This window comes from Columba livia, chromosome 9 (assembly GCF_036013475.1).
Source record: "Columba livia isolate bColLiv1 breed racing homer chromosome 9, bColLiv1.pat.W.v2, whole genome shotgun sequence".
Lineage (NCBI taxonomy): Eukaryota > Metazoa > Chordata > Aves > Columbiformes > Columbidae > Columba > Columba livia.
The window spans coordinates 20,089,367-20,106,717 of NC_088610.1; the positions used below are offsets into that span (position 1 = coordinate 20,089,367).

The 17,351-nt window shown below is 57.0% G+C and overlaps 2 protein-coding genes across 4 annotated transcripts in view; one reads left to right on the forward strand and one right to left on the reverse strand.

Moving 5' to 3' along the window:
• The first annotated feature begins 5,303 nt into the window (after positions 1-5,303).
• Positions 5,304-12,979, forward strand: ANO7 (anoctamin 7). The gene is made up of 21 exons (XM_065073230.1): positions 5,304-5,393; positions 5,477-5,543; positions 5,895-6,178; positions 6,467-6,574; positions 6,934-7,070; positions 7,194-7,251; positions 7,519-7,629; positions 7,695-7,860; positions 8,406-8,496; positions 8,697-8,784; positions 8,887-9,024; positions 9,116-9,218; positions 9,698-9,809; positions 10,195-10,249; positions 10,392-10,489; positions 10,603-10,739; positions 10,950-11,155; positions 11,526-11,668; positions 12,105-12,195; positions 12,285-12,404; positions 12,556-12,979. The coding sequence occupies exons 1-21, from the start codon at positions 5,304-5,306 to the stop codon at positions 12,649-12,651; spliced, it is 2,499 nt and encodes an 832-aa protein (XP_064929302.1). The 3' UTR covers positions 12,652-12,979.
• Positions 12,980-13,371: 392 nt separating this feature from the next.
• The window catches only part of HDLBP (high density lipoprotein binding protein), a 41,100-nt gene continuing 37,120 nt past the window's right edge, over positions 13,372-17,351 (reverse strand). For all 3 annotated transcript variants that reach the window (XM_065074212.1, XM_065074215.1, XM_065074213.1), the window contains exons 26-28: positions 17,041-17,157; positions 16,450-16,578; positions 13,372-15,742 (exon numbers count right to left, since the gene is read on the reverse strand). In XM_065074212.1, coding sequence (XP_064930284.1) covers positions 15,656-15,742; positions 16,450-16,578; positions 17,041-17,157 — 333 coding nt within the window. In that variant the 3' untranslated portion in view covers positions 13,372-15,655. The remainder of the gene's footprint in view (positions 15,743-16,449; positions 16,579-17,040; positions 17,158-17,351) is intronic.

Here is a 17,351-nt window from a genome sequence, read left to right on the forward strand (position 1 = left end):
AGAGACAGCAAGATTACTGGGGTCTCGTGAAAGCTGCTGTGTGTCGCACTGCTGTACATCTGCCTGTTGTTACTTATCTGATCTCTGCTGAGTCACAGCTGTCATCTTCCAGCTGCCAGTGCCTGCTGGAGCTGGCTTTGTGCTAGGAGTCCCTGAGCACTTGTGCAAATACAGCCTCTTGTAGTATTTAGGAATTAGTCAGGACTGCTGTGGCAAATGTATTCAGCATTGTCTTAGCATCATCATTTGCTTAATACTAAACTAATACAACTGATATTGATATGTTAATACTACTGGTCAGCAGGGTACAGGTCTGGTGGCACTTTGTTACAGATGGTGTTTACACATGGGAAACATGTCGTGCTTCCAGTAAATACAGCAATGTGGTGTTGCCATCCCTCTGCACCTGACTTTGATCTGGGCAATTGAACTTGGTACCTCCAGCGAATGGAAAACCACCCTGGGAGCACTTGCCATCTGCTGCCGTGTTTGTGCAATGGTTGTGTCACCGCTGCAGGGAACAGCTGCTGCCTGGGCTGTCAATGGGCAGATTTCCATGCGTGCCAGCCTTCAGGAACCTTCTCCTCAGTGAACCTGTGAGTATCTGGGAGGCATTTCCAGTGTGGTACAAAGCAATGAAATGTGTATTGTAAATATGAAAGCTGTTCAAGGGATGTGTAGGTTTGCAAGTTGTCGTGTACGTTTTCAAGTTCTCTGGCAAAAAAAGTACAATTTCTGACTGTTTTTTAAGTAAATAGATCCCTTCCCTCTGTTGGGGATTGGACCAGAGACAACAGCGATGGGGTGTGAGTGTGAGCAGGAGATGTGCTGATCACTGCACATCAGCCTCAAAGGTTTTGTTGGGCCATTGCCCATCAGGGCTGTGTTCCATCCTGCTGCCATGCCAAACTACAGAGAACTACTAGAAAAAAAATGGCAGGGGTGTTTGAAAATTTGCTCTTGGTGGTACTTTGATTTATTCTGAGCTGGCATGGGTTTGAATCTTTGAAAGAGTGCGCTGAATCCCTTCTTCAGCAGGAGACTGGCAGTATTGAGTGGCCAGTGTGGCCCTGTGGAAGGTTTTGGAGGTTCCCTTTGCTGGCTGTGTTGCTGTTGCTCATCGGGCACAACTCTGGCACTGAGCGCAATGCCACGGGAGCTGCTGCAGTGGTTGGAGGGATCTGCACCCTGCAGTGCTGCTGAACCGGGCTGAGTCACCTCGTCCTGCCCTGGGTGCGGGTGGTTGGTGGGATGAGATGCTTTGACCCCTGCACAGCTCCATGAGCTTGCCATGGCGGCTATAAAAGCAATGTCTTGGCTGCTCAGTGGCCGTCACCACCGCACATGCACCTTGTCCCCTGGGCTGCTGGCTGGCAGTGTGCCCCTTGGCTGGCAGCGCCTGGGACACAAAAACACAGCTGGGTTTCTCATTTTCGCTCCCCAAAGCTGACAAACCTGGCAGAAACTTTTATCTTCTGGGTGTGAGGTGAGCACAGTGCTTAAAGTTGGGCCCCTCAGTTCCAGCAGGACAGGGAACTGCTGGAGAGAGTCCAGCGCAGCCACCAAGATGCTGAAGGGAGTGGAGCATCTCCCGTGTGAGGAAAGGCTGAGGGAGCTGGGGCTCTGGAGCTGGAGAAGAGGAGACTGAGGGGGGACTCATTCATGGGGGTCAATATGGAAAGGGGGAGTGTCAGGAGGATGGAGCCAGGCTCTTCTCGGTGACAACCAGTGACAGGACAAGGGGCAATGGGTGCAAACTGGAACACAGGAGGTTCCATTTAAATAGGAGAAGAAACTTGTTCCTGGTGAGGGTGTCAGAGCCTGGCCCAGGCTGCCCAGGGAGGTTGTGGAGTCTCCTTCTGTGCAGACATTCCAACCCGCCTGGACACCTTCCTGTGTAACCTCATCTGGGTGTTCCTGCTCCATGGGGGGATTGCACTGGATGAGCTTTCCAGGGCCATTCCAGTCCCTGACATTCTGGGATTCTGTGAAAGTTTCCCTGGTGACCAAAAATTCTTGTGCCTTGACCAGGCACCAGACCCTCCCGGGTGCAGGGGAGACCTGCTGCCCCTCTGCATTTCTGTCTCTTGTTGCACAGGTAGCCCCACCGAGCAGTGTTTGCCCAGGGCCATTCAGGTCCCCACCTCCAGCCCAAACAAAGGCTGCACCTGCTCCAGGCGGCTCCAAGGAAGGTGGTTGCAAAGAGGAAGGTGCTTGCAAACCTGTTCTCCCCTCCTCCTCCTCAAGCAAAGCTCCATCCCTCTTATGCAGGACCCTGGTGTTTCCCAAGATTGGAAACAGTTGTCAGCCCTGGGTTTGAGCAACTGGGCGGCGCTTCCCGCTCCCTCCCCACCTGAGGAGAAGCAGGCGAAGAGCGGGAGAACTCCTTTGGCCCAGACTGTGAGAGCGCTCAGCTCCGGCGCCGTGGGAGGAACAAGGCGGGCAGGGCCCCTGGCAGCAGGTAGGGTAGAAAAGCTGCTGGTTTGGGGTCTCACTGGGAGCTGCGGGTGCAGGACAGGATGCGGCACCACCCTGGGTCCCCAGCCACCCTGCTGCTGCCAGCCACGCTGTCCCCTCCGGCGCCAGGGCAGGGCCTGGAGCTGTCTGTGCCCTGAGATGTCACATGCGTCAGCTGAACGGGTTTTTTAGGGCTGCAAGGATCTGAAGGGTCTGGAGCATCTTTCTGATGAGGAAAGACCGAGAGAGCTGGGGCTGTTGAGCTGGAGAAGAGAAGCTGAGAGGGATCTGATCAATGGGATCAATATCTCAGGGTGGGAGTCAGAGGATGGACCAGACTCTGTTCAGTGGTGCCCAACGCCAGGGTGAGTGGCATCGGGCACAGACTGAAACACAGGAGGCTCCATCTGAACATGAGCAGAAACTTGTTTGCTGGGAGGTGCCAGAGCCTGGCCCAGGCTGCCCAGAGTGGGTGTGGAATCTCCTTCTCTGAGACATTCAAACCCCCTGGACCCACCTGTGTGATCTGCTCTGTGACCCTGTGTGAGCAGGGGTTGCACTGGGGGATCTATGGAGGTCCTGCAACCCAACCAGCCTGGGGTTCTGTGTTTTGTTGCCGTCTGTGGGAAGTGATGACCAGACACTGTACCTGAAGCAGCTCTGTGCCCCGTGCTCCGGGGAGGCAGGTCTGGAGCTGCCCGTGTGCTCCAGCTGCCAGAAGGATTTCTGGGTGCAACAGAGGCTTTTTATGGGGTAGATCAGCCCAGAGCTTTACAGGACACACGTGTTTCCTCAGGGAGATTTTGCATTGGTCGTGCATCAGCCCAGCCCCCCTGGTTTATTTGACTGGGGCACTGAAAGGTCACAAGACCCAAACCAAGTGAAATTTTGTGATGTCTAGCAACTGTGTTCACTTGGTAGGAGTTGCAAAGGGCATAAATGAAGATAGATGGTATTTGGCCCAAGGTGTGGAAGTTCCAAGGGTGTTGGCTGAAGGTGGCCGGGGGGACTGAGATGCTGGAAGGGAATTAGGTGGGGGTTGGAACCTGCACCTCTGCCCAGGTCAGAGTTCTCTGCCCCTCGTCCCAAGCGTGTTCCTGGTTTTCCAGGCCCCCAGCACAACTGACTTCACATTCACTGTGACCGCAGGCACATCTTTGTTTGTGCAGGTCTCCCGCTGGCTGCCGAGTGCAGCTCACCAGGTGCCAGGCAGGTTGTCACAACGTGGTCACAGTGACACCTTCCCAGGGGGGACCCGGCCCTTTCGAGAAGCCCGGCTGGGGACACTTTGGGTGCTGCAACATTTAGACACTTGAGCTCCTCATGGCACCTTTACAACTCTTCGTGGTCCTAGCACACTTTATTTGCACACTAACTAGTCCTTACTGTAAGAGCAAGAGGCTTGGTCCCATGACTTCTTTGCTTTGAAGAATGGGTTTCTAATGCTTTTAGGTGAAGTTACCAAATGTCGTCTTCCTGCTCTGCTGATGCCAGAGTAAACTCTTGTATCAGAAGAGCTCTGCTTGTGTGAGTTGTCAATGGCTTCTGCAAGGGGCTCTTTTGCCCACCTTGCTTTTGGCCAGGGGCACATGGTGATTTGAGAAACTGAGACTGTCTGGAGTTTCTTCTTTTACACCACTTGCCTCAAAAGTAAAAATGAAGAGCCACATGGTTTGGAGGAGCAACCTGACATCATTAGTAATGCCAGCTCCATTTCCTTGCTGTTCAGCAATGAGCTCAGAGCCCCACTGTGACAGGCTGTGGCTCTGGGCACATTGCGTGGTGTGATAATGAATTGGGCCAGGCCCCCATAGAGCTCTGGAGAAATGGGAATGCATTTTCCCCACTCTGCTACTGATGGAGCTGGTTTCCCTGGCTGACGTGTTGTCCTCGCTGTTGGCAGTGCTGCTGGTGGCTTTCATGCAGCTCTTGGAATGCAACCACCAAGTCAGCTAAAGCACAAACATCTGACTCAAGTAGGACAAAATCAAACCAGCAGCTCTTGCCTTGATCGGTAACAGTCTTCATGATAACAAAATATGTCAATGAAGGACACATGGAAGTTCCTTGGCTCCTTTTTTAGGTAGATGGTGCATTGGAAGAGAACTTTTCCTTCCACTGCACGTGCAACATCCTCCCAGCCTGGCAGCTCATGCTGCTGTGACACCCTCCTTGTCCCCCCACCTCTACAGAAGTCATATTTCTGGGTTATTATTCAACTCCTGTGTTTCTGAGCCAGTGTGAGCCGTTGCGTGAGGTTCCCATCTCATACCTCAGCTTCTTGAGGTGTTTCCAGTTCCAAAAATGAGAGCTGAGGGAGCTCAGCTGCCATATCTTTTGGATATATTGTGCTTGGGCATGGACTGGACCCTATTTCTGGGGTGGAGTGGGTGTCCCTGGCTTCTCCATCACCAGGTTGTGCGTGCTGGTGGATGTGCCTTTGAGCTGGGTCCCTCTGTGGGGAGCGTGTCGGAAAGTCCTTCCCCACAGTGACAGAGCTGACCCCCCACAGTGTCCCCACCATGTCTTTGGGAGAGGGGCACTTGGAGGGAGTCTAGGTGGTGGTGTGAAGGGAGGACACTGCACAAGAGCACTGACCACTTGTGTCTCCTTGTTCTCTACCTGGAAGCATTCCTGACAGCAGGTGGGCTGGGTTCCCAGGTGTCATCGTCCGTGGCCAGGAGCTGTGGGGCCGGCAGAGGAGCCAGGCCAGCTGCACCACCAGCGCCAGGGCTCCGGCATGGCCGGGAGAGGTGGGTGCTGCGGGATGTCCGCAGTTGCCTGGGTTTGCTTCCCAGCAGCAGGAGGAAAGGGCGTGAAGGTTTGCCATGCAGCGGAGCAGGAGCATGGACGATCCCCACTGCAGCCAGGTGGGACAGGCCGGCAGAGCCACTTGCTACGGCAGCCTGAGCGAGGAGGCCATTGACACCCCCCAGGTGGGTGGCTGCAGTCTGTCCCCCTCCCAGCTGAGCTGCCTGGGGAATCGCTGCTCTCATTACCCGCTATGTCCTGCTTCCAGCCCGGCAGCTCAGCCCTGGACCAGAAGAGCACAGCCAATGTCTTCAGTGATGGCTCTACACAGATAGGTGAGGGAGAAACGCTGGTCTTTAAGGCCGGTTCCTTCCTACCTTGGCGAGAAGCCTGGGTTGGATGGGGAAAGCTGCTGGGCTCCTCAGCTGGAGCTGGTGACAGCTGGTCCTGCTTACTGTAGCTGGTCTGTACAGCACATCCAGAGGGCATCAGACCTCCTGCAAGCCCTGACAGCACCACCCTGCTTGGGTGCTCGAGCCTTTCCCTTCTGCAAGATGGCGCTGGCCCCAACTCATGTTGGGTCATCTAGCTTCCTTCCTCCTGCACTACAAACCCCCAAGCAAGGTGGCTGGCAGCCCCTTCCAGACCAGGCATGTCCTCCCCTTGACACCTCATTCTACTCACAGGAGAACACCCAGCCCCACAAGACCACCAAGTCCCACAGGAGAGGGACACGCAGGATGGGGACAGCTCTGGGATCTGCTGCTATTCCCACCCATGGGGTGGGTACGAGCTCCCTTTCCTCACCACAGACTTTGTCCTGGTGTGGGAAACTCTTCCTTGGGAGCTGAGTGGGCAGCAAGACAGCCATGAGAACAGGGGCTTGCAGGAAGGATCTGCCACCATCCACAAGACCTGGCGGAAGAAGTTTCTGGACAATCTTCATGCTGCAGGGATCCACATGGAGAAGGTAGCCAGGGACCTGGCCTCAGATTTCTGCCCCCCGCCCCCGATAACCAGAGGTGTGCTCTGTGACCTGGGACGAGGGAGGCCACACTATGGTTGCCCTCGCATGGGAGGGGAGCCCAGGTTTGTGGGCAGCTGAGCTGGAGCGTGGGGTGGGAGGTGTTTGTGCTCTTCTCTGCTGGGTCAGCTCTGCTCAGCTGATCCACACCAGTGTGGAGTCACCCCAGGGCCTCCTGCAGGGACCTGCGCTGGTGTCAGCAGCCTCATCTCCACTGGGATCTCCTCCCAACAGCACACAGCCTGCATGGAGAAGAAGGTGGTGCATTACCTGCTGCTGAGCACGCCCTGGAGTGTGCTCTGCTACTACGCCGAGGAGCTGCGGCTCCGTGTGCCGCTGCAGGTGAGGGGCTGCGGTGCCCAAGCTCACTTGGAATAGGGGACAGTGCTTCCAGCACTCGCAGTACCCCACTCTCGGTGACAGGCTGGGCAGCTGCTTGCTGTGGGTCTCTGGTGGAGTTTGCAGCTTCCTTGCTTTCTGGCGAACCCAGTAGTACCGAGTCACCAGTCTTGTCCCATGCACAGTTGTAAGATCCCACCTTGTTCCCCTTCTGAACTTCTCCTCCGGTGCCCCATCCCCTCTTTCCCTGGCCCTTGAAGAGCGGGCTCCTGTATTTGGCACAGCCCAGGCACTGTTCTCTCCAGCTTGGTGCCTTCTTGCTCCCGCTACCTCCTCCTGAGACATTTCTGCCATCCATCCAGGCACTGCCCAGACAGACCTCCAACTGGTCAGCCAGTGTGCTGCAGAAGCTGGGCATCCCCAACCTGATGGCCCAGGAGGTTCCCAACCTGCCACTGGACTACTACACCTGCCCCTTCAAGGCCAACAAGCTGTGCTGGTGAGCACAGGAGGGACCGTGTTGGGACGTGGTTCCCAGTTGGTGGGCACTGTGGGGAGGGGATGCTGCAGCCCCTCTGCTGAGCACTGGGCTCTGCTGAGCTGCTCCTCTGTGCCCTTCTAGGTTCCTGGGGAGCAATCAGCAGGACACCTTCTTCTCCATGACCCAGCGGCACCAAATTGTGAGCACCGAGGCTGCCACGGCTTCTCCTCCCTGGTCACAGTCTGCGGGTGAAGTGCTGTGAGCAGACGTGTTTTCATGGCCTCCAAGGTCCCAAACTGGGTTGCTGAGTGCTAATAACTCTAGAGGCAATTAAGAGGCTTGGGGAGAAACCCTGCTCCTGCCATTCAGCATCTGGGAACTGAAAAGCTGACTGGTGGTGGGTACCCATCTCCCCATCACAGGGGACAGCTGCATCCCCCTCACCTCTCCCGGCATTGCCCTGCAGCTCCACGAGATCCTGGCCACGACACAGTATGGCCACTCTAGGGAGCGGGAGGTGGGGGTGGACCAGCTGCTGAGCAAGAACGTCTTCACTGCTGCCTTCCCACTGCACGAGGTGAGACATCCCAGGACCACCCCGCGCCCCGCCAGCCCTGTGCCCACCGCTGTCTGTCCCCGCAGGGCCCCTACAAACTGCAGCTGGAGGAGCTGGCTGCCGGCAGCCTCAGCCAGCGCCAGGTCCTCTTCCAGTACTGGGACAGCTGGGGGAAATGGAGCAAGTACCAGCCGCTGGATCACATCTGCAAGTACTTTGGGGAGAAGGTGGCTTTCTACTTTGCCTGGCTGGGTAAGTCCTGCCTGCAGCCCTTAGATCTCCTGGGGATCGGCTCCCGTGGCCTTGCGGTGCGGGGAAGGGGTTGCCCCGGGATGCACATGCAGCTCTGCCCCAGGATGCACATGCAGCTGTGCCTCGGGATGCACATGCAGCTGTGCCCCGGGACGCATATGCAGCTCTGCCCCGGGACACACATTCAGCTGTGCCCTGGGATGCACACGCAGCTGTGCCCTGGGACACACATTCAGCTCTGCCCCGGGATGCACACGCAGCTCTGCCCTGGGATGCAGGTGCAGCTGTGCCCCAGGATGCTCTCCGTTTCAACGGCAGTGAGTGGTGGCAGCACTAGCCATGCCCCTTGTGTTCTAAAAGGACTAGCTGGAGTCTGACAGCTACTCTGAAGGTCTGGGTCCATGCTCAGGTCTTCTAAAGCCTGCGTGGTTTTAGGCTAGTGCTATGCTGCATTTGGGCAGGTCCTTGGTGGCTGGAGCTGCTCGTGGCTTGGTGGCCATGGCAGAGGCCTGCAGGACTCATAGTCCCCACCCCACTGTCTCCAGGATTCTATACGGGATGGCTCTTGCCTGCCGCGGTGGTGGGAATGGTGGTGTTCATCACAGGCATTTTCCTGATGTTCAGTGACGTGCCTTCGTAAGTGCCCTGACCTCCCCCTCACCCCTTCCCTTCTCTTCACTCCCGGGTTGGTGGTGGTGGAGGTGCCTGCACCCCGATGTGCTGGTGCTGCTGCTGGGGCTTGATTGCAGTGCTTGGTGCAAAACTGCCAGCAAAGGGTCCAACAGGTAATGGTGGGAGCCCTGATGGGCTGCTGGCTGCTGCTCCCTTGCCTGTAGGCAGGAGATCTGTGAGAGTGCAGAGCAATACTGGATGTGGGGCTGCAGCAGCATCTGCCCACCGTCCGACCTGGGGCAGCAGAACATGGTGGGATGGGCTCCATTTGGGCTAAGAGAGCACAGGTTAAGCTGGGGATGAGCACGGTTCTCCCTGGCCTGTGGTGGAACCTGTGGCTCTCTGCTCGCTAAGCCCACACCCCACTGCTCATACCCCGCGTGCTCTTTGCAGATTGCCATGGTTGTGATGTTCCTGGTCTCTGTTATCCTCTACCAGGCAGTGCTCGCCATCTTCCTCTCCAGCTCGGGGTACTTCTGCTTTGTGGCTTCGGTAAGAGGTGGCCAGAGCCACTCCTGGACCTGTTTCACTAGCTGGGCTTGCTCGCAAGCCCCTGTGCTCTGCGTGTTGCTTTTCCCTGTAGGCATCCCGCATCGCTAGCATCACCGGCTCAGTTGTGAACCTCATCTTCATCCTCGTACTCTCCAAGATCTATATTTCGCTGGCTCATTTCCTCACCAAGTGGGGTAAGCTGGTGAGGGTCCTGCAAGCCAGACACTGATGGGAGTGAGCAGTCAGTAAGGGCAGAGCCCCAAATGCAGGGAAAGCTGGCTGACAATCCAGAGGATGATGGCTTTATGGAGTATAGGAGAGCTGCAAGAACAAGACCTTCAGGGAGAAGTGTTTCGTCAGCAGAAAAAAAAAGAGTGTAGGGTTTATCTTCTAGGTGGTTTTAATGGAAATATCCATGCTAATTTTTGAGGTCTGGGGTAGAAAAGCATATGGGGTATTTTTGTTGCATTTAATGAGACACAAAGGCTGTTCATATGGAGCAGAACGGAGGAAGATTATTTTTTGGTGCAAAGCAGACAGCCAAGTGGCAGGTGCATTGGTTGGTACTGCCCCAGGTCTGGGGACGCTGGACTGTGGGGCGCTGCTTCGAGTCACGCCATGTGGAACAGCACCCTGGGCCAGCATAGGGCCACATCCCCGCACTCCCCCACAGAGATGCACCGCACCCGGACCAAGTACGAGGATGCCTTCACCTTCAAAGTGTTCATCTTCCAGTTTGTCACCTTCTACTCCTCTCCCATTTACGTCGCCTTCTTCAAGGGCAAGTAAGGCCTTTGTGGGGAGCAGGGCTCTTCCCCATCTCCTGCAGCCCTCGGGGCCTCTGGGCTTTGCAGGGCTGAAGGACGGGGCAGTGCTGCTGCTGTCGTGGGCCAGGAGCACCGCGCTGGGGGGAGATGGTCCCACCGGAGAGCGGAGCCTTCCCAGGGCCACAGGCCACAGCGCCAGCCTGCTGTGGGCTAACTGATGCAGCAGGTCCCAGCCTGGGACCAGGGGTCTCTCTCCAGCAGAGGCACCCACCACCAGCCCTTTTGTCCCCTGTGGTGGCGGAGATGAGGGCTCTGGGTGAACCAGAAGAAGCCCGTCCGCCCCGGGGGCCGCTCCTGGCACATCCCTGGGTCCCTGCTCACGGCTCTGCCGTGGCTCCCGCAGGTTTGTCGGCTACCCTGGGAACCACATGAGCTTTCTGGGGGTCCGAAACGAGGAGGTGAGTGCTGGCCAGGAAGGACCCTGTGCCTGCTGCCCCAGCCAGGGCTGGTGCACACTGCAGGGATGCCTGCCCATGCGGGGGGGGCCTCTGATCCCCGCATGCCCGACCCAGCGGGATGAGGGACCCTCTCTCCCTGCAGTGCATCCCAGGCGGGTGCTTCACTGAGCTGGCACAGGAGCTGCTGGTCATCATGGTGGGGAAGCAGATCATCAACAACGTGCAGGAGGTGGCCATCCCGTGAGTATGGCGTGGCTGCCGGGTGCTTCAGGGCACGGGTGTGCTGTGGGGCTCCGCGGTGAGTGATGCTGGCTGGCTGCAGTGGGGGACAGCGGCCGCTCTTGTCTCCCCAGGAAGCTGAAGTGCTGGTGGCACAAGCACAAGCTCCTCTCCACCCAGAAGACAAGGAAGGAGGCAGAGCAGCCACCCTGGGTGATGAACCACCAGCTGCTGGTGTTTGAGGGGCTGTTTGATGAGTACCTGGAGATGGGTACGGACTGGCCTCGGGGTTGGGGAGGGCAGAAGCGCTGGAGGAGAGAGTGCCTCTGGGGAGAGGCAGGAGGTCCACAGGGGAAAGGACCTCGAGCATGCAGGGGTGCTGGAGGGAGAAGGGCTGCCCCACACCCCCAGGACAGAGCTGGGAGATGCCGGAGCTGCTGCTGCTGCCTCTCAGCCTGTCCCGCCCTCCTCTTCCTCTCAGTCCTACAGTTTGGCTTCATCACCATCTTTGTGGCAGCCTGTCCCCTGGCACCCCTCTTTGCCCTCCTCAACAACTGGGTGGAAATCCGCCTGGATGCCCAGAAGTTCATCTGTGACTACCGGCGGCCAGTGGCCGAGCGAGCACAGGGCATTGGCATCTGGTTCTCCATCCTGGAGGCCATCGCTCACCTGGCTGTCACCAGCAACGTACGCCGGGCAGGCGGGTGGTGAGGGGGGTAGGGGAATTTTTACTGCTGTGAGACGCTGAGTGGCGAAGGGAGCTGCAGTGCCTGGGGTGCATCCACCTCTGCAGAAGGTGCAGCTCCAGCCATGGGCAGTGGAAAGCCGTCACCCTCCAAGGCATGTGGCCCTGCCTGGGTTCATCTGCGGGGTGAGACCAGGACACAGAGCCATGAGGAGCCAGCTGCTGTCTAAGCCCAAGTGGCATTCATGTCTGGTTTGTCAGGCTGAGGGCAAGGAGAAGTGGAAAGCTGAGGGCACAGACGAGGTCCTGCTGGTGGGCCTGGGGTGTTCCCCCGGCAGCAGGACCTGCTGCAGCACACCTCCCTGCTCCCAGGCCTTCCTCATCGCCTTCACCTCCGATTTCCTGCCCCGCATGTACTATGAGTACGTCCATGACAGCAGCCTGCGTGGCTATGTGAACTTCGCCTTAGCGTATGCGCCGTGGGACTTCGTCCTGCAGAGCAACACCACATGCAGGTAGGAGCCCCCGTCCCGCCTCGTCTGCCTCTGCTCCTCATTTGCTTGGACTTGGATTTGCTTTTCTCTGCTGCCACCACAGCAAAGACTGTGTTTAGCACAGCAGCCTTTAGCCAGGCCCGCTGCCCTGAGCTGCTCAGAGCTCTGGCTCATCCCAGGGCTGAGCTTGTGCCAAATGTGCCCGTTCATGGGGCGATATGGGAGGCTGTCTGCCCGTCCTGACCTGGGGCTAGAGCAAAGCTCTCGAGGTGTGGTGGGAGGTGGTTCTGCAAAGGAGGAAGGGAGCAAGTCCCCCCGGTGCTGGGCTGAGATTGGCCAAGGGCTGGCTCTGCTCCAGCACGCGGGCTGGGGGATCAAAGCTCCTGCGGCAACACGTGATGGTGATGCCCGCTGTGAAGGGGACAGAGGCAGCAACGGCTGCGCTTTACTCTCACAGATACAGAGCATTTAGGGACCGAGACAGCAACTTGACCTTGACTTACTGGCAGCTGCTGGCTGTACGCTTGGGCTTCGTCATCGTGTTCGAGGCACCAGCTGCAGGGCCCGGGCTCAGTGCTGGGGCAGGGGGTGAGGACCTGCCACCTCGGCCAACCTGCACGTCCCCACTCACTTCCAGCACGTGGTTTTCTTTATTGGACGTGTCATCGCATGGCTGGTACCTGACATTCCTGAGTCTGTAGAGGTCAAGGTGAAGCGTGAACAGTACTTGGCCAAGGAGGCCCTGGCTGAGAACAAGGTGGGCTGCACCAGCTCCTCCCCCTCCTTCTTTGAAGCCTTTTTTGCTTTAAACTTGTGCAGAGGCACAGGCTGAGCAAGAAGTCTGCCCTGTAAGGAGCTGTGGCAGCTCTTGCTAGTGCAAACACCGGCTTCCTTTTTCTGTGGTTCAGGTTCTTTTGGAGAGACAGGAGACAAGAAGCAAGGCCAGTATCATGGATCAAGCTGCAGGCAGGGACTGGGAAACGGAGCAGCTGGCCAGCAGCTGAGCCGCGCAGCATGCCTGAGGCCCATGGATGGTGCTGGGACTGAACAGCTGTCCCCGAATCCCCCATAGGCCAGCCTGGAGCCGCAGGGCAGCAGGCATGGGCCTGCCCTGCCTGCCTGGCACCCGCGGTTTGGGGACGTGGAGAGGGATGCCGCTGGCTCTGGGTGTTTGTCCAAGTTTGTTGGTAACCACAAGGTAACTCCAGCACCGAGTTAATGACCAGCACGAAATGAAGAGGCCATGCTGAGCTCATAGAGGGCAGTGCCGGCAGCAGCTGCACAGCGCAGCCACAGCTCTGCTTCCAGGGCAGGGCTGCAGCCTCCTGCTCTTCCCTCTCCTGCCTCCTCCTGTGCTGGCTGCAGCTACAGCTGGAGGGACGGGTGTACTGTGAGAGCTGCTGCTGGGGTGAAAGAGCTCCCAAGGCGCCGGTGAGCTGGAGAGGCTGTGACCCCAAGACTGAGCTTTGCCTCTCAAGGAGCAGCAGAGCAGAGGCTCTGGTTATGGTGGTGAGCAGGAGGGAGCACCTCTCCTCCCCTGCACACCCTCCCTGGGACGATGCCCAGTGCTGCCTCCCTCGGCCCAGCCACTCACCTCAGCACAGGCATGGCTGCAGAAGCTCACACACGCACGCTGGAACTCCTCAAACGGGGCTAAACCCAGCCAAGCAAGGGCTGCCTTGGATCTTGTCCCACCAGTAGAAATAATATCCGTGACACTCCAAGCTGTTTCAGGTTTTATTTTAGAATTTATAAAATTCCAGTGTCATCCATACTCATGAGCCTTTTTACATGTTTGCATATAGTCTCCAAATTCCAAAATTAAGGCCAAGGGATCATTGCTATGGAAACGTACAATATGGAAGACGTCAAAGAGAGGGAATGGACACATGCCACAGTCTGCTGTGGAAGGAGGGTGGTGGGGGACAGTACTCGGTACAATCACTTCATTACGTTCTTTAGAGTGGAGGGTCGGGCTGTGGGGCACGAGCCCAGCTGGTGGTGCCCCAACTGTAACTCAGGCCGAGCTGTGCGACTGGTGAGGGCGTGGGGGGCATAACACGGGGAGGGCAACAGGCTTGGTGACAGGACAGACCTAAGCTACTGCGGTAATAAACCATTTTCTAACAGATGCAGATGGGGGGTGTCTGACCATCCTGTCCTTCAGGGGCAGCCAGGCAACCTGCAATGTGCCGCCCTCAGCTCCATCATTCTCAAACTTAAAGAGAGCACTGGGAGGTTTTGGTTCAACTTCTGCATAGCAGCCTCTTCCAAGAAGAGCTGGCATGGGAAGGAGAAGCGTCAGCACATCAGGCCTGCCGGAGAGGGGGAAAGGCAAGAATGCCGGGCTCTGCCTGCCAGAGTTCTGGGCCTTTGCCCCGTAAGCAGCACTAGAGAGGGTAGGGACACCTGCTTGTCCAAGAGCTGAAGCAGCTGGGATAGAGGAATGGCTCAGACTACAACCTCTTTAGGACCGAGGCAGGGGAAGGAGGGACCAGAGAAGCCCCACGTTCCCTGTCTCCCTCCACAAAGACGTGGTTTTCCTCTTATAGGCTGGAGGAGCTTGGACACAGCCCCATTCCAGGAAGCCATGGCAGGGCCAGGCGCAGCGGCCTAGAGCACAGAGCACGGATCACCCTCTGCTGCCCATACGATGGAAGCCTCGGGGAGGGCTGGCCGCACCAGCAGCCCCCATTGCCAGCAGAGCAGAAGCCTGGCTCACCACTGCTGCACCTACAGCCTTGGGGCCAAGCCCCGTTCTAGCTCAGCAAGTAGTCCTGCGGTTCTCTCTGCTTCGCAGCCTGACCGTCACCATGCTCAGCTTCCCTCTGAGGAGCTCCTGCAGCCACTTGGAGACTAAAGGCTCCTCTTGGTTCTCTTCCATGCTTCTGCTCTACGAGCCAGGGCAAGAGCTGGAACAGCCGCGTACCCACCTATGCTGAGAGGCCACCATCGTACTGACTTTTGAGGTAGAAAGAAGGCAATAGTAATAGGTGTCCCTACCACTCAAGCCTAGATGCTGCAGTGCTAGCAGAGGACTACAGCTTCTCAAGGCTGCGCTTCCCACCAGCTTCTCCTGGGTCGTGCCACTGCAGCAACCGTGGCCAACCCAGCTCTGGCCCATCCAGCAATACCGTCACACGCTGGCTCGCCTGCCTGCCGGCGCTGCTGGGAAGAGTGGACGAGGAAACGCGAGGAACTAGGAGCGGGGTCTGTCACCGCGCGCTGGAAGACTCGTGGAGCGCGCAGGCTGGGGCTGTGCTCGGGGTGCACAGGGGTGCGCCCGCTGCACTCGGAGGGCTTTACCTGACCAGGGCAGCCGCACGTTGTTCTGGTCCCTTCGATCTCTGCTGCCTCTACAGCCTAATGAAGATTTTGTTCCTTTAAAAAGCAAGTTTCTGACCTTCCAGATTATTTTAAGCTCTCCCCACAGTCAGCTCTCAGCATTAAATGAATTTTCGGCAGTTAAAAGGAAAAAAAAGTTGATTGCACTCTACAAAGGTAAGGTAAGGCCTGGGATAAACACAAAGGAAAGAGGGCAAACGTTTTGGCTTTAGAAAGTCAAGGAAATTTATTTCCTGAGGTCATGAGACAGGAAGTAGATTCCTAGCCACAGTAAAGGAGGTCTCCTAATGAAGGCGAGAATGCCTAGTAAGACATGCTCAAGAGAGCGGATTGCTCTGCTAGCGCTTGGGAAGCTGCAAATCTTAGCCACTTTGAGTCAATTATGAAGTTTCTAACAAAAACACACACTTTTAGTGTTTGAATCGGAGTGGAAGTCTTGTTCCAAAGAAGGAAAGAATATCCATCAAGAGATGAGGGTTGGTCCTAGCCACGGTGATAGCTGAGGGGAGCAGGATGGGCTCTAGCACTCCAGACACCATTAGGAGACCTCTTGGGGCAATTGACTTGTGCTCCAGCCGCTGGGTCAGATTTCAGACAGGAAGTATTTGTGGCAGGTTAGTGTCAGGTCAGCGGGCTGGAGGAGATGTTTCTGCTTCCAGGTCATTATCGTTTGGGTCCCCAGGGAAGAGTCTTGGGGGCCACTTGAGCCCCAAAGCTGGGGAAGTCTTCAGAACTGCTCATATCAGGGGCCTAGAGCAAACAAAAAGGGAACAAGTTAAGCTCCTGCCCTGCTGCGAACCTGCACAGTGTCCCCTGAGCTAAGCAGCATTTCTGATGTCCCGCGAGGAGAGACAACGGGTGAGGAATCAAAACAATCATGATGTCCTTAGGATGGTCCAGGGTGGATGGCTGAGATGTCATCTAGAGATGACATTTAGGAGGGTGCAGACAGGAGCAGATGGCAGCAGATCAGGGGCTCCGAGGGCCCAGTCTCAGTCAGTCAGTCAGTGGAGTGGGGTCAGGCCAGTCCCTCGGCAGCACCGGGGCAGCTGAGCTGCCACACGTCCCAGCCCAGCGCTCCAGCCACAACAACTGTAAACACCCAGCTGGTTCGAGTCACAAACTCCAGTGCCCCATCCCACCCCTAAAACCAACATGACCTGGTGGGACACTTTCTGCTAAGGGTCCCCCATTCCCCACCAGCTCCACAGCGTGGCAGTCAGTGCAGGCAAGAGACAGCAGTCCTTTGGAAGCTGGAGAGGCAGTGTCCGGGCCTGCCCTCATCCTGCATGGACCGCAGGAGAGCAGGACAACCCTTCACTGCTGTCTCTGCTCCCAAGGGAGGAGCATGCTTGGTTTCCCCAGCTGCGATAAGAGGGCCAGACCTCAGAGCAGGTCCTTGGCGAAGGATGCCACACTCCCTGTGCCCCCAGGCCCGCAGCACAAGCTGCACTCACCTTTTCATTGTTGACAGTGGCCCAGGGGGCGTCTCTCACCACAAAGCCCTTGGACGGGGCCTTGGACTCTTCATGCGAAGAGGGCTTCATATACACCTGCATTGCCTCATTGTCCACCACATCTGCAAGCTGCAGCAACACGGCCAGGTTAGGGGGGGATCTGGATAGTTCCTTGAGCTAGTATAACACAACTCCTCCCCATATCTCACCACGCTGTAACCCATCCAAAGGTCATCAGCATGTTCCACAGTGACCAAACACAGTGTTTCTGCACTAGCCTGAGGGCCACCAACTCCTAACTGATGCAAGTTGCAGCAAAGCCAGCATGTGCACATCCTGGAGGTGTCCTGCATTCATGTCCCCTCCTGGACAGTGGGGCCAGTCCTTGCAGTGCTTCAGAGAGCACAGCCTGGGGCTCTGCGACCAGCTGGCCTGAGGGACAGTTGCAGATGAGGACTCACTGCCACCTGCACAGGGCTTGAGTTCTCCAATGCAGTGGTAGAAAACACCACATGGAGACACTTCACACATCCACCTCTGTGGCAGAGTAAATCCTTGCTGAGACCCTGCACAGATTTGCCGAACACTTACGTATTCCTCCTCCAAGTTCAGGATGTGATCAATAGCTTCTTCAACATTCTCAGGGAGTCCTGTCACAGTCACACAGTTAGGGTCAGGAGCTCCACTCTGGGGAAAGCGAATATCCACCTACAACACAAGGAACGGGACAGGACTTACACCTGCACATGTGAAAAGCCACAGACTCCCCGTGACCCTCATCATTAGCTTCACAGAAGAGAAAAGCCCTGATCTATTCACTGCTGCGAGTCTGTTTAGGACCTTCCTAGTTCAGATGCTGGAGGTTGCACAGGAATATACCTGGCCTTGCAGCTCCCTGTGAA